General features: G+C 36.9%; 1 protein-coding gene across 2 annotated transcripts in view; it reads left to right on the top strand.

Moving 5' to 3' along the window:
- The window catches only part of rxraa (retinoid X receptor, alpha a), a 137,286-nt gene that overhangs the window by 35,099 nt on the left and 77,309 nt on the right, over nucleotides 1–24,878 (top strand). For both annotated transcript variants that reach the window (XM_051093049.1, XM_051093048.1), the window contains exon 2: nucleotides 6,042–6,152. In XM_051093049.1, coding sequence (XP_050949006.1) covers nucleotides 6,042–6,152 — 111 coding nt within the window. The remainder of the gene's footprint in view (nucleotides 1–6,041; nucleotides 6,153–24,878) is intronic.

Raw genomic sequence — 24,878 nt, 5'->3', positions numbered from 1 at the left:
AAACAAATAGTTTAAAAAAGATTCTAAAGTCTTATTTGGTGATTTATAATAATATGGTCCTAAAAGAAACAGTTTAGATAAGTAAATATATTTATTTAAACATGACAAACTTCAGTTTTGAACCTTGTTTGTGGAACTAGTAAGACCCAAGGTTTTTACTGTTGCTAGATTATGCTTTGACATTGAAAAATGTTTCCACAGTAACAAGATTGAATCATTTTGCAAGCGGAACCACTTCTACAATATATAATAACTTTTGAAACTGCAACAACTAGAATTCAAGCTCTTTCAAGCAGAGCTGCAGGTCCCATCTCACACGGTGACCTTGTGACCCTTGTTGTCCCTGTGTTGTAACAAAAAAAAACAAAAAAATTTTCATAAGCAGTGTTTTTTTGGCCTTTTCAGTTGAGAAGGAAGATTCAGAGCTAGATTTAAATGTGTGTGTCCTCCGTGAGCACCTTGGCGCATTTTTTTTTTTTTTTTTTTTTTTTTTTTCAGGCTAAAGAGATGAAGTCGACAACACTGACTTGTTGTGATGCACCTGCATGCATGTTTCATATGAATTACATAATCTTAAAATTTTTGTATTGGTTCATTTGAAAGTAGCAAGTAGAAAGTAATTTCTCTCTCTTTTCATGTCTGTAAGGCAAGTGTACATGAAGTTTCGAAGTGACACGCTCAAGTTCAGAGACAGAGACGGCGGAAAAAACATCCTGTTTGCGTTCATTATTTTACAGAAGCGCAACGTTTTGTTGTCATTGTATTACTTATACCTTGTATTACAAATATATTACTTTTATCTGTATGATAAAGTAAACGGCCTCTGATCTCCTTTCCCAAACTGGAACCATTAGCTTTAGCTTTTTTTTGGGTAAAGGCAGGGTTGCCAGGTTTTCACAACAAAACCCACCCAATTACTACTCAAAACTAGGCTAAAAATAGCCCAGTCGCATTTCGAGGGGGGTTCCCATTAAAAATCGCATTCAGGGGAATAAAATACATGTTTTTTGGTCTGGGTTCCTCTGGTAAATTGGTATTTCAGGGGCTAGATCTGACATTATTGGGGTCGCTTCAATCCACGGACATCAAAAACAACCTGCGGTAACAGTGTTAAAGTAGCCTAATTCCGAGGGAAAACCGCAGACTTGGCAACACTGGCTTAAGGTTGTAGGCTTGCCTGCTATTGGCCTCGATTAGGCCCCGGTTTAGATGATCTTCATGTCTCTTTATCAATAGTCGATTCTGATCAAAGTTATATTTGAATCCATCCCAGGCTGCTGATAGTTGTTCTAGTCTCTCGTATCACTCCTCTGTCTCTTTTATCTTACACACTAAAACTAGGTCCTCCTCTTTGTGCTGGAGTTTATCACATGCCAGCATTTATTTTGTGATAATGACAGGCTGACTGTACATCATTATGTACTTAAATGACAGTGTGTCTCTGGGTTATACTTCATGATGTAAAAAAAAAAAGTCTATTTTTATAAGCTCAATATTCATGGGAGCACTGTCTTAATGAGCCAGTCTATTGTATATTTACCCAGTGCAGATTGGCTACTGATTCAGGTTGCCGAATCAAGAGAGAGACATTAAACTTGACTAATCAGGGGTTTGCGCCAAGACATAAAGCTCGAGTCCAGAGGAGCTGTTGAAAGACAGATTACTTGACCTTAATATTCATCAAGACTGTTTAAGATACAATCACACGTTCGCACAGTGGTTGTTTACACACATCTCTGATTAAAAGCCATAAATAAAAAGTACACGGCTAGAATAGCTTGTCCGTTGGTGGATTCTAATTCATAAATGAAACTGTGAGTGCTGTAACATTACAGGAAATATGATTTTAATTGCAGCCATTATGAAACCATAAACGGTCGAGCATATTTGGCAAAATTCAAGCGTATTTAGAGCATTTCAAAGAGCGTGTGTTTTCATTATATCCTTGTTCATTGGGATTGTGATTGAGAACTTCCCTTTCCCCCTCTCCTTTTCCTTTTTTTGGTGGTGGTTCCTGTCCTTCCGCATTACTTGTGTTTTTGGAAAAGCCGAGGTTGACTGGGAGCCTTAGCTCATGTGTTAAAGCGGTAATTTTCAGTGACATCGCTCAGAGCAAGCGGGGATGTGTCATTGTCCGCCCTTCACTGGTTACACAATACGGAATCTGTTGTGCTGAAATGAAGGTGATTCACTCCGTCGGGTTTTTAGGCAAGAGCTAATGGGCCCCGCTGACCAGCCAAGCCAGGGAATGAGGGATGCGCCACAGGGAAACACGTCCCCAGTGGCCTAAATTCATTTTGATGACCGTCACTGATTACAGCCTATTTATTTCAGCCATGTTCAAGTCTTGTATTACATGCTTAATTTGGTTTACACTAGCTGGATTGTCTGAGGTTTTACACGCTAGATGAAGTGTGTCCTAGAAAGCAGAAGTGTGAGAACTTAATATCTTTTATATGCTGTTCTTTTTACCGCATCTGCCGGATTTCTACTGCATTAAAGGCTTTCACTTTAATCTGCAAATTCTTCAATAAGCAATGACTAATCACCTGATTTATAATCAGACTTATGGTCATACATTTAACAGCTTCCTGTAATCTCTTGTGGATTTCACATGATACTCATTGTTCATTAATGCATATGTCAGCTATTTTTTCCAAAACAGCTTTTGTTTCATTTAGACGGAAGAACATTAATGTTCACTTTCTTAAAGTAAGAGTTCTCTAAGAAAGAACAATTGATGTTTGCTTATTCCATCCACCTTATTTTTCAGTCCAGAATTTCGGAGACTTCCGCTTCATAAGCCGCCGTAGGGAAATAACGAGAAGAATAACGAAGTTCAGTAAGCGATTAAAGCTGTTTTCACATCAAGCCAATGTGTTCATAATTAAGATGCATTAAAATAATGTGGTAAGACGCACCAATTTGCAATATCAAGCAGCGAAAAGAGCTGCTTTAAATGTACAAATGGCCGTGACCACTCTTACGGGAAAAATAAGGTGGATACTGCTTGTAGTGAACAAAAAGTAACCAAAAACAACTTAGCTGAGTGAATCAAGTGCTATTTTCTGACTCTATTCAAATGATTTGTGTGAGGAAATTTGCGTTACTGATATCTTCCCCTTCAGCTGTTAACATGAGAATTGCTTCAAATTGAGTCAGTGAGCTAAACTCAAGAACCGGATTAGTCTGATTCATGGACAACCTATTTAGCTCTGCTTGTGAACCAGATCAATCTGTTCTCTGAAAATAACTAGCTCAGTATAATGATTATGACATTGAACAGATTCAGGTCTCAAGTTCAACTCACTGACTCGATAATCCATTTGCAACGATTTTCAAGTTAACAGCTCACTGAAGGGGAAAGTTATCTATCATATGGCTTCAGAAGACTTAAGAATATAGAAGACAAGTCAACTATTTATTTATTTATTTATTTATCTGTGAATTGCAGTTCTACTGTATGCAAAATCACACTGTGGACATTCTTCAAAAACTGTTTCATTAAAAATAACGGAAAATAGGTTTGACAATTATGCAAGGTAAAGTTAAAATAATGTTTGTTTTTTTTTTTGGGTGAAGTGTTCCCTGCTACAGGTAGGCAATATGACCAAAAACTTATATCACGATATGAGTAATTTTGTTTTCACGTTAACAATATATGTCATGATATAATTTTTGGTTTATGATATCAAAATTTTATACTAGCCCATATGTGACCCTGGACCACAAATCAGTCTTAAGTAGCACGGGTGTATTTGTAGCAGCAGCCAAAAATGCATTGCATGGGTCAAAATGATACATTTTTCAAGTATAATAAGTAAAGATCATGTTCCATGAAAATATTTTGTAAATATATGAAAACTTAATTTTTGATTAGTAATATGCATTGCTAAGAACTTCATTTGGATCATTTTAAAGGTGATTTTTCTCAACGTTTTTTTTTTTTTTTTTGTTAAGTATACTCAGGTTCCAGATTTTCAAATAGTTGTATCTTGAATACTGTCCTATCCTAACAAACCATGCATCCATAGAAAGCTTATTTATTCAGCTTTAAGAAGATGTATAAATGAAGAGTTCAGATGCAAAACCAGTTAAAAGACATCAAAAACAACCCGTGGCAACAGTGTTAAAGTAGCCCAATTCCACGGGAAAACCACAGACTGCATACATTGTATAAAGTAATCTTGTGAGCCTGTAGCCGTGATAAAGACAATAGTCTGAAACCTTTACGTTTGACAATTTCTACTGGTTAATTGTGTCTACTGGTATATCGTCCACCTCTAGTCCTTACAAACACAAGTTTGCTTGTTGCTGTGTATGACTCTCTCCAGCTGTTTCCACAGTTATTTTACCTCATAATGTCTGTATTACCTTGCCTTTAAGGCTCCTTGTCCCTTTCTGACATTTCCATGTTTTTGTCATTTTAATCAAACAGCTGCAGCAGGCGCCTAACAGGCAGTCCGTCCGTCCATCCGTTTCCTGTCCCGTCCCCACCCCCCCTCTTTGACCAGAGCATCAGCATCCCAGCCAGCTTATCATGGGGAACTAATTCAATATCCCTGTGCCTGTTTTAAATGTCATTGGCTGAGCTCATCTGGAATGACATGTTTTTCATGGTGGAAGTAAAGGCGCTTTATTGAGCAGGGACCAGAGCGGGGGGATGCGGCTGCCCTTCGCTCTTCACATTCGCTGTGATCCGAAAGGTCTACGAGCTTTTTAAGATCATTCGGTGCACATTCAGCGCAAGCTCGCTCATCCTGTTTCTCGTTGGCTCTGTGAGTCATCACGCATCCTCAACTGACTTGTGAAAGTAGACTATGGCAAAAAGTTAGATTTTTAAATGTCAGTCTATGTGCTAGCATAGAGTGGATTTATGCGCTCTCAATTTTATGAGTGGTTTAAACATGATTTCAAATATTATATTGACATTTTTATGGTTTGTTTGCTTTTTTAACTCCAAACCAATTCAGAAACTGGACAGTTGAGAAGTAACTCATGAACAAATCATTTGTTCACTGTGTTTTTGTGAACTAGGTGAACTGATTTAATGAAAAGACAAATCTGTCCCTTTAAGATTGTCTTCAATATTGATTGACAGCAAAGCCCTTGCGCATGCCATTCTGTGATCTCTCACCACATGGGTGATGAGATCAGTTAACCCATTGTACCAGAGAAAAGGTCCTGGTGTGAGGGATGGCCTAAAACCCCTGAGATGCACAGCATGGTTTCGTACCAGACCCCTGCAGGCATGCCTGTATCATCTGGCCTTTTGCCTATACTGAGTCATCCGCCTCCGATCTCACCCCTGCTCCTTTCTTAACTCCCCCCAGCGGTTTTTAGCCCCAGCCCGCATGTCCGGCAGCCTCTGGGGTTGTGGGTCAGAGAACAGGGCAAAACTGGAAATGTGAGGGGTCGGACGGGGCTTACCGTGGCAGATAGAGAGGCAACGCGTGAGGCAGGAAGAGTCAAATGATGTTGCTTCTTTAAAAGATCCAATTCAAATATAAAGGGCAAATAAGCATCTGCTCTGACAGGTCTGCCAGTCTGATATTGAAGTGGCCAATCAGAAGTGCATCTTTTACATTAGAGAGACACAGCACGACCAAAGTTTAACTCTAAAATGTCAATTCTTGATCTCATTTATTTATTTATTTGTAATTTTCTTTTTACTTATTATGTATAAACATGTAAGCTATAATATGTAAATATTTTACTTATATTACATTTGTCAAGAATAATTTATAGTGCTGTCAAATCGATTAATCACAATTAATCACGATTAATCGCATTCAAAATAAGTTTGTGTTTTACATAACGTGTGTGCATTGTATATATTTATGTATAAATGCAAATATTTTTATATATACACATATCAATACACACAGTACATACATATGTAATTGCAACATTTAATTGCAACTTCACAGTTATGTTGATAAATTGATGAATTTGCTTTGTCATTATGAATCATGATGATGCATGTGGTAAAATCATTAATGCATGTAGTAAAAGTTCATTCTCTTGTGTTTGTCCTGTAGGGTTCCTGAAACCCCAGTGCTCGCTACCACCGCCACCTCAGAGAGGACGAGCAGAAGCATGTACGTGTTTCAGCGGAATGTGTGCTCTTCATCAACGCAGGCTTTCTACAGGTAACCCATGCGTATTCAGAACTGCACAATCGCTTACCTTCTCCGCAGCGCATTTACTTTCAGCAATAACTCGACTTTTGGCAGCTCAGTAGCTCCACCATAAAATAATCCTGCTTTTTTGGTGTGCGTCAACTGTTCCCATGAAACCTCATGGTTCTTACTTTGAAGAACACTCAAGATACATGCATAAATCAATGCACTGAAGTCATATTTAGAGCCCTAAACGGATTTCCACTGTGCTCTGCTATAACTCACGCCAAATACGTCTGGTCTTGTAGTATGTCTGCTTTTGCAAGAAACAAGACGCATCTTGCACCACATGCATGCACATACAAACACACCCTTTAATCTGAATTAGTGTGTTGTATGTTTTGGTCCTCCAGTGTGTGATTTACAGTTTGTTATGCTAGTTTAAACGGCTGATGGACATGTTAGCAACCGGTCTTCTCCTGAGGGATCCTTATGGGAGAGCGATACTGCACATTCCAGCTGTGACCCTGTGGTATGTGGGGAATGGATCGCTGTTGGCTTGCGTGTAAACATGTTTTGTTGCAGGTCTTTTATTGCATTGACTTAGCAAACACACAGCGCAGCATGTATAGTTTGTGGCTGTATGACTCCTATGAACCAGTTCTTATGAATGAATCAATCCAAGAGACTATTCAGTTCAGTTCAGAATCTTGTAGGATAGTGGTTCCCATTTGGTTTTGTGTCTAGATTATACATAGCGCATCAAGTAACTAAACAGCGCTAAAATTGATCATCACACAAATGCAGATGTCCTTGTATAAACTTAAATTAAAATGTTTTATATATTTGGATTGAATTCAGCTAATTTATGGCCAGATGCTCTAGGTTGATTTGATTGAATAATGCATTAAACATTTAATCATAACTTTTAAAAATTGATAAGCTGATTTGTTTTGGTATTCTACATGTGTAGAACTATTAAGGCTGGGTTTTTAATGCAAATTTTACAGTTCGATTAGACTCTGATTCACAAGCTTTCGATTCAATTTCCGATTCGATATCAGTTATTTTAGATATTTTAGATATCAGGTACAGTATATGCTAGGGCTGCACAATTAATCGAATTTCTAATCGTAATTACAATTACAGATTGCATAATTATGTAATCGTTCAAAGGCACAATTACAAAAAAAAAAAAAAAAAAATCCACTTACATTATTGTGCTTTCTTAAGTGTGGGTGTTTTTTCCTCATTGTTTTAAATTAAAAAGTTTTGCTTTTTATATTTAAAGAAGAAACTATATATAAAAATGTGGCATGCAGTTGCTTCAAACAATTGTAGCCATTCAAAACATCATTCAGTGTAAATTATGGTAATCGTAATTATACGTAATTATATGCTAAATTTTCTCAAGGAAAAAAAGAATCTCTCAACTAATGCTGTAAAATATATATTAGAGTCAGTTGGTACTACATTACTGTAATATTGAAGGTTAAAATGAACTATTTTGTGTACAAACACTTAAATTGCACTCAGTGAGGTTTTTATAATAATTAAATTACAATAATTAAATTTTTACTCCAAATCGTAGAAACATTTAAATGGTGGCTGCCATAAAAACTTGTCATTTAACAAACATTAAAGAACAGTGAAAAATTTTAATGAATATGTGAATGTTATATGGTGCATATATTTAGCAAAAATGCTCCTCTGTAGAGTTAATTTTTCTAGCTGACCAACTTGTTTCTGGTCACCGAATTATTTTTTTTTTTTTTTTGAGGTAAATGTCAAGCTGTTATATTGACGTCTTTGCGCAGTTGAAACACTTATTGAGCGATTACATGAGACAGGATATGGATTTCGTTAAGTTGTACTCTTTCTTTTAACATACCTTCAAATGTTTATTCATGTTTATTTTGTACTGTAACTGGTATTAAAGCGGAGGAGACGATCAGTTCATGTGCTGCTTCTCTTGAACTGAGGCTACAGCGATCTGTCGCTCCACAATAAACAATGCCAAAACGGCGTTTACTGCTGGAGTATTATAATAAAATAGACAGAGTTTTAAATCTGAGTCTTAGTTTCATATCGAAAGTAACAAAGCACAAAGCTTATTGCGATTTATTGGATGGGAGGTGCGCTACAATATTCTGTTCATTAACTGAAAACAGGCTAGACTTATAGATTCTTGGGATTTAAGAATTAGTGTTGTTTCATAAAAATAATAATCGGTTAAAATCGAGAAATCAATATTTTATATGGGTACTTGCATTTAATTAGTCGCATTTAGCATCGCCTTTTCTTTATCAGAACACGCATGCAATGTTTTTTTTCAACACCAGATGAGAACCACTGCTGCATATGTATAAAAGTGACCCCACACATGTGCCAGGTGCATTGTGGGAGACCTCATCCATATGCTGTTAAAATAGAATACGATTTTGATTCATCTTTTTGATTTAGCTTTTCAAGAAGGATTGGTTTTGACAGTCACATCTTGGCGTATTTTATTAAATCCATTTTTACAAAAGTCCCACAGGGTTAAATATTTGCTCAGAAGCGCAAGTTTAAGGCTCTTTTATCCCATGTGATTGATTGAATGCATGTTTTATACTCTCTCAACCCTGAAAGGCATGGCAAGCATCTTTCAATAGCTACTACAGACAGTACGCACACATCATTCACAACAAAGGGCTACTTTTACAGATCGTATACAGAGAGGATTCTTCGGCTTGGTTGCTTTACTCGGAGCTATTCGCTCTGAAGTCGTTCTGTTTGTAAAAAATGTTAAATATTTCCGCAAGCTGGCGTGGTGGTCTTAAGACGCTCCAGAGAGCTTTGGCAACGCAAATGAGTTTGCCTATAAAAATGATTTCTTTCTACATATTGTCTTTTCCAAAGCCCATAATAGAGCTTGTGGAGAAAACCCTGCGTGGTGCTCGGCAGTCTGTTCGCGGTGAAACGGTTACTGTGGAAACCCTGCGGTCTGGTGTGGTGGCTAGCCTAACTGGAGTCGCTCGTTTATAGAAGTAGTAATAGCCGTGTTTCTAATTAGGGAATGTGTTTCCGTAAATCCCTTCGCAGCACGAGGATGTGTTCCAGTCTTAGCTTGTTGCTTGTACCGTGCTGACCAAAATCACACATTTGAGCGAGGAGGATGACATGGGCTCGTTGGCGAACGAAGCTGGAGAACGGACGTCACCCGGGGAGATCTGAATCCCTGATGTGGCAGCACTCTCGCTTCTAGTGGTTTTACATTGTTTTAGGGTTTTTTACAGAACATACTCTTACAGGAAAGGGACCGTGAGAAACACAGCAGCTCTAACTTGGTTTCAAAGGCGCTTGTTTTTTTATTAATATTATTTTATAAAAGAAAAGCGCTCGTATGAAGTGAGCAAGAGGGAGTACTTAAAAAACGGCTGCGGAGGGGCCTCACAATGCCGTCCTTGTGCTGCGATCTGGGCTCTTCTTGCTGCAGCGAGCAGAGGAATGGAAAAGATTATCCACAGGAATGTCTGGGGTGCCCTCAAACGCAGCGCTCCGCGTGACCGGCCAATGGGAGAGCTCGAGCGAGTGGCGGGCTAATTTTTTCCTGATGAACTCAGCCGCCTGCTTCATAATGGAGTCTGATTGCCAACGCTGAACTCACATATGGTCCATGTTTGGAGAGCCCCAATGACAGAACCACTTCTGTAGCGGGCAGAAGGAGATGATCGCTGGCTCAGTCTATGTTGTTTCATTAGGGTTGGGTAAGGACGTTTAGTCAACCCCACTTTCGCCTTCAGGTGTGTGGTTTTTTTCTTTAATTATTCACTTTTTATTGACATCACTTAACTTAAGCTCTAGTTACACCCCAAAGCCAAGCCTTATTACTTCTGGCCACACTTAATTACGTCGGTTGGGTCGCGGTGCATCCCATGGCTTCATAAATTCTCCCAATTAATTTGGAGGCTATTTATTGTCCCAGGTTCTTGGAAACAACTTTTGCGGCCCCATTACGGCAAGTGGCGGTAGAATTAACCCCATAAATTACAAGCGCAGACTCGTTTTACTTGCGGTGGGTGTGTTTTAGTGCAGTGGAACGTCGCCATCGGCCTACAGAGAGACAAAAAGGGAATGTGGTCAGGTTTCCGAGACCAAAGCATGTGTTTGTAGACCTTGTGGTCGCACGGGAAGGGGAAGGGGCACTGCGGGGTCAAAAGGTGAGCGAGGTCAAGGAAAGGAGCTCGTTAGCTACGACGTGTTCAGCGCTCCCTGTTTTTTAATTGGCTCTGGTTGCCGTCCACGCACGCCCTCGCCACTTCCTGTTGGCCTGGGGCCGCCAGAAAGGGGCCTGGAAACTCCAACTTGTTGATTATAGAGTCGGGCCCTTTCAAATTCATCACTATTTTAATGGTGTTATTTATTTAAACTGTGCTTCAAAGGTAACCCAGTGGAGAAATAACAATTCGCCAGCCATTTTTTCACATGTCTTTATGTCATGTGTACTCATGTTGGTTTATATTCTCACAGCGGGCCTGCAGTCTGTCATTATTTGGGTCGTGGCTGCCAAAAGGGTTTGGGCTAATTGGATTTTGAAGTTCATTTTCATCAGCTATTTGATAAAGACCTGGCATCGATCCAGCCACCCTTGGTGAGCACATTCCGTACGTCGGGACTGTAATAAGGAGAAGTGAAAAGAAAAGTTTGATCAGGGTGATCTCATCTGGGGGAGACGTTTTACTTTATTCCCTCATCAGCCTCGTGTAAACACTGGAAGCAAAGTGGGAGTCGCGCGGCTCGCTGTGATGGATTTTTCCCTGTGACACCGGCAAGCATATTTTGTGCTAATCTGCCAGCTAATTGAAAGCAGCTTGCTTTCATGTCCAGTGTTACAATGCCCATGCCTCTTGATATGAAAATGATGGAGGACACATCTGTGATTTTGGCTTTAAATAGCCTTTTTGGGATCAGAGATGTCAGGCGCTGTGATGTATTAGCAGAGTTTGTAATGTGTCTGTCAGAAGACAATGTAATGCAGGCCAATGAACAGACATTTCTTTCAGCATCTTGAAATAATCTCCAGATGAGTGAAGAGCACTGAGTAATATTAGAATTTGCATTTCCAAAATCTATATATAGTTCACCCAAAAATGAAAATTTAGTCATTAAGTGTTTACCCTCATGTCGTTCCAAACCTGTAAGACCTTTGTTTATCTTCAGAACACAAATTAAGGTATTTCTGATGAAATCCAAAATCTTTCTGACCCTGCATAGACATCAACGCAACTGAAGCATTAAAGGCCCAGAAATGTAGTTAGTACATTGTTAAAATAGTCCATGTGATTCAACCGTGATGTTATGAAGCTACAAGAATTTGTGCACAAAGAAAAATAAAATAGTCATTTATTTAAAATGTGTCATATTTCACATCAAATTCTTACATTGTTTGAATTAATTCATTAAATACATTAGAATAATAAGAAACTGTAGAGTTGTTACCATTCAAATGAAATTAGTATCAACAAACTCCATCTTTGCACTGCAGGAAACCCAGAAGCTTCATCTGAAGTGGCACTAGATGCACTTACATAAGTGCCATAAAAGCAGTTAAACCACAAAATTGCTAATTGATTGCAACTGATGTTTTAAATAACATAATAACAGTAATTTTTTGAGCGTACAAATAAAAAATGTCATGAAAAATGCAATGATACTTTTAAAAATGAAACCAAACCACCAGTAGGTGGCACAAATGAGTGAGTCGTTTAGTCGTTCACTCAACTGATTCATTCAAATGGCTAATTCATTCAAAAAAACAAGGCAACAATGGCTAATGTCGGTGCTGATAGCCTTGTGGGCGGCACACAACATACTGCGCCGTTGCGCTACGGCGTCCCGAGTTCGAATCCTGGCTCGAGGACCTTTCCCGATCCCGGACCTTTTCTCTCTCTCCCACTTCGCTTCCTGTCAGCTATGATCTGACCTATCTTAATAAAGCAAAAAAGGCCAAAAATAAATCTTAAAAAAAAAAACAAGGCTAATGGCTCTTTATGAATGGGTTGCTGAATCATTGACTCACTCGATTTGTTCAAAAACATGGATTCATTCAGTAATGAAACACCGCTTTGTGTTGCTCGGAGACACTCATATAGTTCTGCTTTGACTGCAACTATTTTTGTTTGCGAAATTAAGCAAAAACAGTCAATATTGTGTCTAAAATGTAAGTCACTTAATTTTAATGTCTTGTTTATTGAACTACCATATAAGTGTCATAAGAAACATCTTGCTTGTGGAATGTTTCTTACCTACATCATATATTATTAATCTTTTTTCTATCACGGTATGCATCTAACTTTCTGTGAAGGCACCCAGGCTGTGCAGACCGTTCCAGGCACGACCTTAATACATTATAAGTAGCCGTAAGTGTGACATCAAAATGGATCGAAATCGGCAGGCTGACCGGTCAGTCCCTGGGCGGTCGATCGGTGCATCTCTATTTATTATTATTAATGATAGATATTCCCGCCTCAAAAGTCAAACATTCAACAGTTAATTTAAAATATGTTTTATTTTTAGTGCTGTATTGTCATAAATGACCACTTGTGTAAGATTTGGTGCCATGATATATGTCCGCCACCCCCTCCCCCCCTTTTCCATTTATTTGTTTGTTTGTTTGTTTTGGAGTGTATGAATTAGATTTATACCAGGATCTGTAATGTGTGTGTCTATTACCAACTAGTTGATTCACCGTCTTGGTGAGCCTAGCTGACATTGAATGTGAAACAAATGTGTAAGTGGCAGAAGTTTTCAAGAGATAGGGCCAAACCTCAAGGAGGAAGCAAAAGAAACCAAGCAAAAAAGGGAAAGAGTTTGAAACGGAGGAAGTAGCGCTCACACTGGCACAGTGTGACAGCAGCCGCTCGTTGTGTCTGGGTCAGGAAAAAAATCGTAGTGACTAAGCCTTTGATAAATCTTTGAGCTCTTAATCTCTCAGTGCCACCATCACAGTGAAATCCTATCTCATTGTCACAGCTGACCGACGGGGGTGGGTGGGCGACAACGCCGTGTCTCGCTCTGCATCTCACTGCCCTCTGGGAAGCGCAGCCTTTCCCTGGCTCTCCCAGTCTGTTTTGTCATTAAGCGTTAATTTGTGGTGATCACAGCTTGAGGTCACTTTTGAAGTCGACATGAAATCAAAATGAACCCAGTTTACTTATTGGACTCATTTTAAAGTGTATTTTAAAGCCTCAGAAATTGTTTTATATTTTATTTAATTATTTTATATTCTTTTTAGGGCTGGCAAATGATTAATCATGATTAATCGTGTACAAAAAAAAAAGTTTGAGTTTGCCTAATATATGTGTGTGTGTGTACTGTGTGCAATTATTATGTATATATAAATACACACAAATTAATGTATATATTTAAGAGAAATATGTTATGTACAAAATATTTTTATTTTTATATAATATAAATTCTATAAAAATTATAATAACTACATATACTTGTAATTTTTCTTTTTTTTTTTAAATATATACATGTATGTGCTTGTTTTTATATAGAAATAATAATAACACACAGTACACACACATATATTAGGCAAAGTCAAACTTTTATTTTGTATGCAATTAATTGTTTCCAAACTTTTGGAGGGCAATGTGCATATATATATATATATATATATATATATATATATATATATATATATATGACCTTCTTGGGGCAAACCCATATATATATATATGTATATATATACATATATATATATATATATATATATATATACATATATATAAATATATATTTATATATGTATATATGTGTATATATATATATATATATATATATATATATATATATATATACATATACATATACATATACATATACATATACATATACATATACATATACATATATACATATACATATACATATACATATACATATACATATATATATATACATATATATATATATATATATATATATATATATATATATATATATATGGGTTTGCCCCAAGAAGGTCATGGTATGACCTTCGTGAACAGTCTAGAAAACGCAGAAATTTCAAGGTTGTTCCTCTAAACGGGTGTAATTCAAACACCAGATGGCATTTCCATCTCTTTTGTTGGGTTTTTCAACTAGACACTAAAATGTGAACTTGAGTGAGTTAAGTGAAAACAAAAGGCTGACGTATATGAAGTTTAAAGCCTTCTTGCCAAGTTTAAATGTGTTTATAGTGCAGTTGACCACTGGAAATGGAGAGAGAATACATGGTCTTTCCAACCACAGTAAAATATTACACACAAATAGTCTGCATTGTTTGTTTGCACCAAGCATTGTTTTAGGATCACACTTAGGGTGACACAAAAACAATTGCAAATTTGATATATTGCGGCGTCAGAACCTTGCTTTTTTTTTCAGCTTGCGCAAGAACATATTGCTGCATATTTGGAGTCTTACAACAGTAAGATGTTCATTGAGGCCGTTCCAAAAGAACAGGCTAATCTTGGTGATTTATTTATTGATCCTGGTTTTCTTCCAGACGAATGCGTGCGGCTGTCCACACATAAATTACAGTAGTTTTGCCCAGAGCTTCTCACTTATTTGTGACTAAAAAATCCAGACCCTTCAGAGCCCAGTACACTGGCTGTTTGTGTGTGATTTGCTTGTTTATGTGCGCGTATGTTTATGGAAGACGAGCTCCAAGTGTTGTTTGGATGGACGCCTCCACTGAAGTCATCTGATTCCAATATGCATGAGTCCCGTCCTGCCAGGGACAACAGGATGCTCTGGATCAGACTCACATAGGTTCACTGTGCGTGCTGATTTTACAAACATAACGTACTGATGTTCTTTAGTCGTAATGTTTCAGGCTCCTTTGGGATGGATGGCGGAAAAAGTCAAAGGTCTTTGGGAATCGTATGCAAAAATTGTTTGGAGTGGGTGAGTTATGCATGAAATATGTGACCCACTCCATCATTTTGAGTGATTTAGACCCAGAATTTAAAGATTCTAAGCTATTTTCAGAGGTTTTATTGACAGAATTAGGGTGTTTATTAAAACATACAACTGTTCCAAAGTTTGGGGTCAGTAAATTTTTTTTAAAAATGTTCTGAAAAGTCATCTCTCTTGCTCACCAAGGCCACATTTATTTAATCACAAATACAGTAAAACAGTAATGTTGTCAAGTATTATTACAGGTTTAAAAAAACTATTTTCTATTTTATTATGTTTAGAAATGTAGTTTATTCCTATGATGCAAAGCTAAATTTTCAGCATTGTTACTTAAGTCTTCAGTGTCACAAGATCTTTCAGAAATCATTATAATATGCTGATTTGCAGCTCAACACACATTTCTTACTATTATAGTTGTTGAAAACAATTGTGCTGCCTAACATTTTTGTTGGATTGTACAGTAGTGTAAATATTCAATTCATTTCAGTTCAGTTCAGTTCAATTAAATTAAGTACAATGATAATCCATTATAGAAACTAAAACAAAGATCATAAAAATTGTTAAAAAAAGACTATTTTTCCCCATAAATTTTAGTTTTCTTAATGTAATAAATAACTGAAACAAAATTTAAAAAAAAAAAAAATAATAATAATAATAATAATAATAATAATAATAATAATAATACCAATATAGCCATATTGACCATTAAATTAAATTAAATGTAAATAAATTTAAAAAAATAAATTACAGATAGGTGCAACGATAATTCATTATAGAAACTAAAACTAAAATCATAAAAACTGTTACTTCAAATTAAATTTCCCTCCCTATAAATTTAGTTTACCTTGACATAATAAATATCTGAAAAAAAAAATTAAAACCATACATAACAATAAAAAAAACTGTACAGACACATTGACAATTTAATTTAATTTAATTTAATTTAATTTAATTTAATTTAATTTAATTTAATTTAATTTAATTTAATTTAATTTAATTTAAATCATGAAATTTGTTACTTCAAATTACTGTTTTTCCCATAAATTTAGTTTACCTTTATGTAATAAATAACTGAAACTGAAAATAATAATAATAATAATAATAATAATCTGAAATAATAATAATAATAATAAAAATATAGACTTTTTGACAATTAAATAATTAAATTTAATTAAATTAAATTAAATTATTTAATTAAAATTTAATTAAAATTGAATAAGTACAACAATAATTCATTATAGAAACTAAAACTAAAATCATAAAAATTGTTACTTCAAATTACAGTTTTTTTCCCCCATAAATTAGTTTTAGGCATTTGACTAATAAATAAATAAATAACAAAAATAAAATGCAATACTAAATTACTAAAAAATGAAAAAATCTAAAATTGTAAAACATTCAAAATAATGTTTAAAAAGCTATAATAGTATGTCAGTGATACTAAAGTAACCCTGGTTTAACCAACCCAATCCTTACGCTTACAACAGTGCTCGTATCACGTTTCTCCATACGTCTGCGGATCGTCTGTTAACTGGGTCGTGCCGTACGCTTAGCAGTTGTCATAAAGCTCAGGTGTCCTTTGGAAAGAGCATGGTCAGTTAGCTCAATCCACAAGGGCACAAGGAAGCCGATTTCCCTTAGGGTGGCCGCTAAGAACTAGAGAGGGCAGGGGGGCTCATAGGGGAGGTCGTGGATGGGGTTCTGTCGGTATTTTGACACTAAAACGATTAGACACACTTGGCATTATACCCAGCGCTACAGCAGAGGGGGGCGCAGGCAACTGGAGTGACTGTTTGATCCGAATGGCACCAAAGCTGATCTCATGAAGGGCAAGGTCAGCGTTCAAAAACCTGCCACTCATTTTTTCATACAGGTCAAAGATGGCAAGAGGTCACTGAAAGACTACGACCTTACAATATCATACAGTTAGCAGCAGGATCAACCGAGTGTGCTAATTTGCTGCAAAGCATGCTGGGATACAGTCGGAATGGGACGAAGGTGTTACTTGCTGTCCCTGTTTGCATTGGAAGTGAATGTTTGGTGTTTCTACAGCTAATGGAAATGTCTTGTTTTGGCTCGCTGCTGTTCGGGGACACACATCTGTGAATTTTGAAAAAAGACTTTGTTGTTGTGTTCTAAAAGACTGAATTAAATTTTCAGTTTTTGGGCACACTGATAGATATTTCCTGGAGATTCAAAAATGTACTCGTTTTATTTCACATCATCCATTCGTTCTGTGGATTTGGCTACACTTGGGGCTGTTCTGGAGGAATTCTTGCAGAAAGTTGACCTTTTACCGCACACAAACATACACACACACTCTCTCTTTTTCTGTCCTGGTTTAGTCGAGGCTGATGTGCGTATGGGAGGGAGAGATCAGAGCATGTGTGACCGAGCGAAACAAACGCCACAGGGGCATCATGTCCACAAGTCCATTACAGCCTGTGACATTGAGCTAATTGACTGATGTGGCCATGTAATAACGAATATATGAAACTAAAAATCAAACGAAATGCCATCAGGGATAACAGAGAGGGATTTTACAGCTGATATAAGGGGGAAGTGGAAACGCACTCTAAACTTTAACATGTTTTTGACCCTATTGTTGTGGTTGAGTGGTCTAATAGATGTAGTATTTCAGTCTGAAACCAATGTAGGTTAGCGATAAGAAGTCTGATGAATCGTTTCCGCGAATAATTTCTTTTCAACAGTTTCACAGAACTGTTTCAGAAGAATTCCAAGAATTTCATGCGCTTCAGATAAATTTGTTGCAGTCATGATTGAGCTCGAAACAAGAAGTCATTTGGAACCTATATATAATTTGCATGTGCACTAGGTCTGGGTAAAAAATTTGTGAAACAACATTGATTCTTCTAATTTAAACGACACTCTAGGCTGAAAAATGGGTGAATCAAGTTTTGTGAACAGTTCAACTGATTCACTAGAAAGATACAATTCAAAAGAATCATTCATTTATGAATCAGACATCTCTTTGTAAGTTTGTAGTTAAGTGTTGTCTGTTATATTTTTAGTTTTTAAATCCATTAAAAATGTTTGCATCATGACCTAAAATCAAAAAGAAAAAAGAAATGACATACACTAGCAGTCAAAAGATTTTTAATGTTTTTTTTTTTTTTTTTAAAAAAGAAGAGCCTGTATTTATTTAATCTAAAATACAGCAAAATCAGTAAATTGTGAATTTTTTTTTTTTTTTTTTTTTACTATTTAAAACAACTGCTTTATATTTGAATATATTTTAAAATGTAATTTATTCTTGTAGTCAATGCTAAATTTTCAGCATCATTACTCCAGTCTTCAGTGTCACATGATCCTTCATAATTTGCGGTTTTGCTGTTCAAGAAACATTATTATTATTATTATTATTATTATTATTATTATTATTATTATCAATATTTTAAACAGTAGCGTACATTTTTTTTCAGAATTCTTTGATGAATAGATCAGAATATTAGAATGATTTATTAATGTAGTAGTAATGATGCTAAAAATTCAGCTTTGCCATCACAGGAATAAATTACATTATAAAATATATTCAAATAGAAATCAGTTATCAGTTTAAATAGTATAAATATTTCAAAATTGTACTGTTTGTGCTGTACTTTGGATCAAATAAATGCAGGCTTGGTGAGCAGAAGAGACTTAATGTCTCTCAATGTAGTGTTCAAAAACTTTTGACTGGTAGTGTGTGTGTTAAATATTTGTATTGTGTTTCTTTTTCCCTTTTGATTTTAGGAAAAAAGTCACAATGCAAAAAAATATAGGATGCTGTTTCTTCTCATGGTGCACCTGTTAAGGCTACCGAATTTCTGTTTACTCTTGAAGAATGATTTTTCCTTCTCTTTAACGGCCTACGGGGAAGGATTGTGGGTAACTGGTGTGCATAAGTCATTCGAGTCATGCTTTCCTGTTGTCTCGTCTGGGTTTGCGTTTCATCTCCAGCTGAGCTAGCCATCTATCTCTCATTTACTCTCCTTTGTTTCTTCTCCTGCTATTCTTTAAGAGAAGAGACCTGTCCCAGCAAAGGGTTAACCATGTGTACGTGACCATAGCGAGGGCTGTTTTAATGCTTATGAAAGCTGCCTGACCGTCTCAGAACACAGTGTCCCTATCCGCTAATGCTCTTCAAGCGAAGATGTCCGAACGCGGAGGAAACAATCAGGATTTAAAGCAGAGATTAGCGTAAAGAGAGACACCTCCGCAACGCTTTCCCTTTTTCTGGATTACACTCCTCCTTGTATATTTGTGTGTACATGCAGCCTTGATTGTGTCTTTAATCTCCATCCCAGAGTGGACAACTGTTACTCCAGCTGTGCCGACAATGTTTCTGCAGTTTTCGTCCCGCATCTGATTACAGTACAGCCCTCTGGGCCGTTGTGGCTCTTGTCCTAAACAGGGAGCCGTGTGGCTCACATTATGGCTATTCAATCTCTCCGCCAACGCAGATTATCAGCGTTCACACAGCTCCTGCTTTTCCAATAATACTCTGATCAGAAATGGCAGAAAAGGCAGCTGTTTGTAACCCAAGCTGCTAATGCGTGCACGCCGCTGTTTATTAACACCTCTCCCGCCATCTGGCATATTATATTGCGATATGCAGCGGGACACGTGTGTGTGGAAGATCAGCATGATTACACAATAGCAACGAGCCATGCGACTGGCTTTATATAGCACTAATTCACCCGACACTCTCGCTCGCTCGCAGCTCAATTATTCAAAACCCTGGCGCTCATATGATCTGGTAAGGGATGCCAGCCATCCAGGTTTAGAGCAGATCGATAACAGGTTCACATCTGGATTGGACCCCTGGCTAGTCGTCAACGTAAAATGCACACTAGGTTCACGCTCCGCACAATCACAGGTAAATCTATGCCCAGCAGCAGCGGCATCAGAGCCGGCTTTGGCCATCCATCAGTGATGGTTGAAGGTCTGTCAGGTTGCAAGTACGCTCGGTGTGTTTATGCCGAAAGGAATAACTGAGTTATGGGACTTTTTTTTGTGTTTGTGAGAGTCAATTTCTCTTTCGTTCCTGTCAGTGTTGCTTATCTGTGGCGGACAGGTTTCAAACGTCACAACTGGAAGAATTTTCAATCTTTAACAGGTGATAAAACGAAGCCGAATTCACAAAAGAATGACGGTGTCTTCAAGGTTGCGATGATTGAGGATGTTCAGCCGGTGTCCTTTTGTTTCTTCTGTTAGTAATCCATCATAGTCGTTCTTAGTTCCTCCTTGCATTGATTCGAATGAAGATTAACACTTTAAAATTAAAAACCTTTATCAGGTCTTCCCTTTTCCAGTCAGGTCCTGTTTGCGTTTCAGTTGAATGAGTGTCTTTTTATGCTTTTTGTATCCCGTACATCACCTGTCAGAGGTGAAGTGGTGCATCAGAGCAAAATAAACCCAGTGTAAGCTGTGACTTATTGCCTAACATGCAAGTAAACAGATTACATGCTTTCAGCTAATTGTGGGTCAGAGTTGCAAACAATGTGTCGTCTCCTGATTGAATTGATAAGGTAAACTCGTAAATTATGAATCACGGAATGTTTTCACCCAACACTGCACCTTTTTCACTCAGTTACAGAATTGTGTCCTGCTGGAGGATTCATTATAAACTGTTTTTAGCTGGTTCAAGCTGGTCCAAGAAGGTTAAAAGATGGTTATTAGCTGATGCAAACTGGTAGATCACCTTAGACTATCAGTAAACTTTTTACCAGTAGCATGGTCAAGCTGGTTTCATTCAACAGTTTGGGCCATGCTGGTAATAAGTGATTATTAGCTGCTCATAATAGTTTTTTTTTTTTTCTCTCTGTTTCATGGTTATTGCATGGTTATTACCTTGTCCATGATGGTTAAAAGATGGTCACTAGCTGATGCAAACTGGTAGATCATCTTAGACTAGTAGTAAACTCTACCAGCAGCATGATGGTCACTAAAAGATGGTCACTAGCTGATGCAAACTGGTAGATCATCTTAGACTAGCAGTAAACTCTACCAGCAGCATGATGATGGTCAGGCTGCGTATGATGGTCAAGCTAGGAACATGCAACCGTTTGGGCTAAGCTGGTCAGAATTGATTATTAGTCTGTTCTAATTGTTTTTAAGATAGTTTAACTGGTCCAGCATGGTTATTACCTGGTCTAGACTGGTCATTGGCTGGTTCAGGCTTGTTATTATCTGTTCCATGATGGTAATGAGATGGTCGTTCACTGATGCAAATTGGTAGATCATTTTAGACTAGCAGTAAACTCTTTACCAGTAGCATGCAAGGTGGTCAAGCTGGGTCATAGCTGCTCCAGCATGGTTATTACCTGGTTCAAACCGGTCATTGGCTGGTTTATAAGCTGGTCCAAGATTGTTTATAAAATGTCATTAGCTGGTGCAAACTGGTAGACCATCTTAGACTAGCAGTAAACTCTTTACCAGCAGCATGGTAAACCAGTGGTCAGGCTGGTTTTTGGAACATGCAACAGTTTGGGCTAAGCTGGTAAGAGGTGATTATTAGCTGGTCCTAATTGTTTTTTAGCTGTTTCAATATGGTCTTTAGCTGCTCCAGCATTGTTATTACCTGAACCAAACTGGTCAATGGCTGGTATATAACCTGGTCCAAGATGGTTACAAGGTGGTCATTAGCTGATGCAAAGTGGTAGATCATCTTAGACTAGCAGTAAACTGCCTACCAGTAGCATGTAAGGTGGTCAAACTGTTTTTTGGAACATGCAACTGTTTGGGCTAAACAGGTCAGAACTGATTATTAATTGGTTCTAATTGGTTTTTTAGATGGTTTAACTGGTCCAGCATAGTTATTACATGGTTCAGACTGGTCGTTGGCTGATTCAGGCTTGTTATCATCTGGTTCATGATGGTTATGAGATGGTCGTTAGCTGGTGCAAACTGGTAAGTCATCTTAGACTAGCAGTAAACTCTTTACCAGCAGCATGTAAGGTAGCAGTTTGGACTAAGTTGGTCAGAAGTGATTATTAGCTAGTCCCATTTGTTTTTTAGCTGTTTCAAGATAGTCTTTAGCTGGTCCAGCATGGTTATTCCCTGGTTCAGAACAGTCATTGGCTGGTTCATGCTTGTTCATGCATCTGGACCGAGATGGTTATTAGCTTGTGCAAACTGGTAGATCATCTGTCATTAGCTAGTCCAGCATGATTATTACCTGGTTCAAATTGTTCATTGGTTGGTTATTATCTGGACCGAGATGGAGCATGTAAGGTGGTTAAGCTGGTTTTTGAAACATGCAACAGCTTGGGCTAAGATGGTCTGAGGTGATTATTAGTTGGTCCTAAGTGCTTTTTAGCTGTTTCAAGATGGTGTTTAGCTGGTCCAGACTGGTTATTGGCTGGTTCAAACTTGTTACTATCTGGTCCGTGATGGTTATAAGAGGGTCATTAGCTGGTGCAAACTGGTAGACCCTCTTAGACCAGCAATAAACTAGATATCGGCTGCACGTAAGGTGGTTTTTGTACTGTGGTGGCTGGATGACCAGGTCGAAGATGGTTATTAGCTAGTCCTAATTGTTTATTAGCTGGTTCAGCTGGTTATGCTGTTTCAACATGGTCATCAGCTGGTTCAGGATGGTTTTTGTCTGGTTCAAAGTGGTCATTGGCTGGTTTAAGCTGGTTTGAGATGGCTATTAGCTGGTAGACCATCTTAGGCTTGCTACAAACCAGCTACCATCTGTACTGGTGGTCAAGCTGGTTTTTGTAACATGGTGCGTGGTTGACCATCTTAGGTTAGCTAGAAACCAGTTAAACTGGAATTTCTAGCAGGATGGTGAGCTAAGATACTGTCTTGGGTGTGTTAGTTAAAGTTAGCATCTGAACGTCGCTGTAGTACTTAGAGTGACAAACACCTCAGAGCAAAAGAGGATTTTGAACATTTCACTTCTCTTCTCTGTGTTCTGCCTTGAATTAAATCTCACTTAACAACAACAACGACAGCTGCATTTTGCAATTTTAATGCTATCTGAAATCTGTTTTTATGTGCAGAGAGTTGGAAGTGGTCACAAATGTGTTTCACACCACCCCTCAGAGAGAAGTGTATTTGTAAAAAGGGCGTTTTGAACATGTGTTTCGCCTCACCGTGCAGGAATACATCCTAACATTATTAGTTTTCATTAGGACTGTTGCCTTTTTAAACGCAGTGGTCGTCTTTTTTTCATTGTCTCGCTGTGGACACCCAGTCTCTCTATTAAACTTAATAAGGCTTTTCGAGAGTTTATATACACTGTGTGTGTGTGTGTGCGTGTGCGTGCAAGTTTTAAAGATTGAAGAAACGAGACTGCTGTCAAGATATGTGTATGAACGTGTGTTCTCATAAAACCTGCATCTATAAATGTGTGTGTGTGTGTGTGTGTGTGCATATCCCGCTGCGCTTCTCTTCAGGAAGAGAGCCTAGAGACTTCCTGTTTGTGCTAAGAGCGAAAGGAAGAGCCTGAGAAGTTAAAGCAGACACAAATGTGATAAAAAACACACCCACATGCATACACAACTTCATTATGTGGAATATTAACACACAAAAAGAGATTGTGTTTACTGGTGTTCAGCCCAAGCGGGGCAATCTACATACAATGATTATATTTTCGGGAATATTATTTACCTGTAAAAACGTAGCATGCAGCATATTTTAGATAAAATTGTTTTGTTGTTATCATGCATCTTTTTTTTTAAATGTTCAAAAGGTTTTTATTTCATCAACAATAATGAAAATGAGATGAAAAGATTGTTGTATTGAAAGTAATTTAAACAAAATTATTATCAGTAATGTTGTTGATTTAAAATTAGATTATGTGTAAAACACAAATATGCCTTCTGCTTCAAAGGTTTTTCTTAATCACAAATTATTGTGATGATAATTAAACCGTTTTGGTCTGTAGTTTAAACAATTGATTAATTACAAGAAAAATGTAGTAGTTTAAAAAAAGTTTTTAGTTTGTCAACAAAACGAATGTTGTTTGTAAATAATTTAGTGTGCATTTTTGTAATGCCTTTTCATCCTCAAAGGTTGTTTTTTTTTTTTTATCAAGGAGCAAAAAAAAAAAAAGCAGCAGCATGATGATAATTAAATATTTTTTGTCCATAATTTAAACTAATATTTTATCATTAATGTTGTTGATAAAATGAACACAGATCATGTGTAGACACACTAATATGCACCAAACACTAACAAACCTCAAATAGTTAAAATAGATAAAAAATATTATTTGTGATAATTAAACAGTTTGTTCTGTAATGCAAACAATTCATTTATTACGAGTAAAATTTAGTCCTGTAAAGTTTTTATTTATCATTTTGTCAACAAAAACATGTTGTTTGTGAATAATTTAAACCTCTCAGATTATTTTAGTAAAATGTATGCATCTCTGTGATGCCTTTTCATCTTCGAAGGTTGTTTATTTTTTTCAACAAAGAGCCAAAAAAAAGCAGAATGATGATAATTAAATATTTTTGTCCATAATTTAAACAAACATTTTTATCAGTAGTGTTGTTGATAAAATAAACTACTTGAGGTTTGTTTGTGTTTGAGGCATATTAGTGTTTTACACATAATCTGTGTTAATTTTAACTAAAAATGTATTCATCTTCTGTTTCAAAGTTTGTTTGTTTTTTTTTTTTTTAATAATGAAAAACAGCTTTATAAAAATCATTGTGATGAAATTAAACCGTTTTGGCCTGTAATTTAAACAACTGATTTATTTATTTATTTTTTATTTTGTCAACAATAACAAATATTGTTTGTGAATAATTTAAACATCTCAGATTGTTATTTTAGTAAAATTTATGCATC

This window comes from Labeo rohita, chromosome 21 (assembly GCF_022985175.1).
Source record: "Labeo rohita strain BAU-BD-2019 chromosome 21, IGBB_LRoh.1.0, whole genome shotgun sequence".
Lineage (NCBI taxonomy): Eukaryota > Metazoa > Chordata > Actinopteri > Cypriniformes > Cyprinidae > Labeo > Labeo rohita.
Note: the sequence above shows the minus strand (reverse complement) of the source record. Positions and strands in the feature narration are given on the sequence as shown.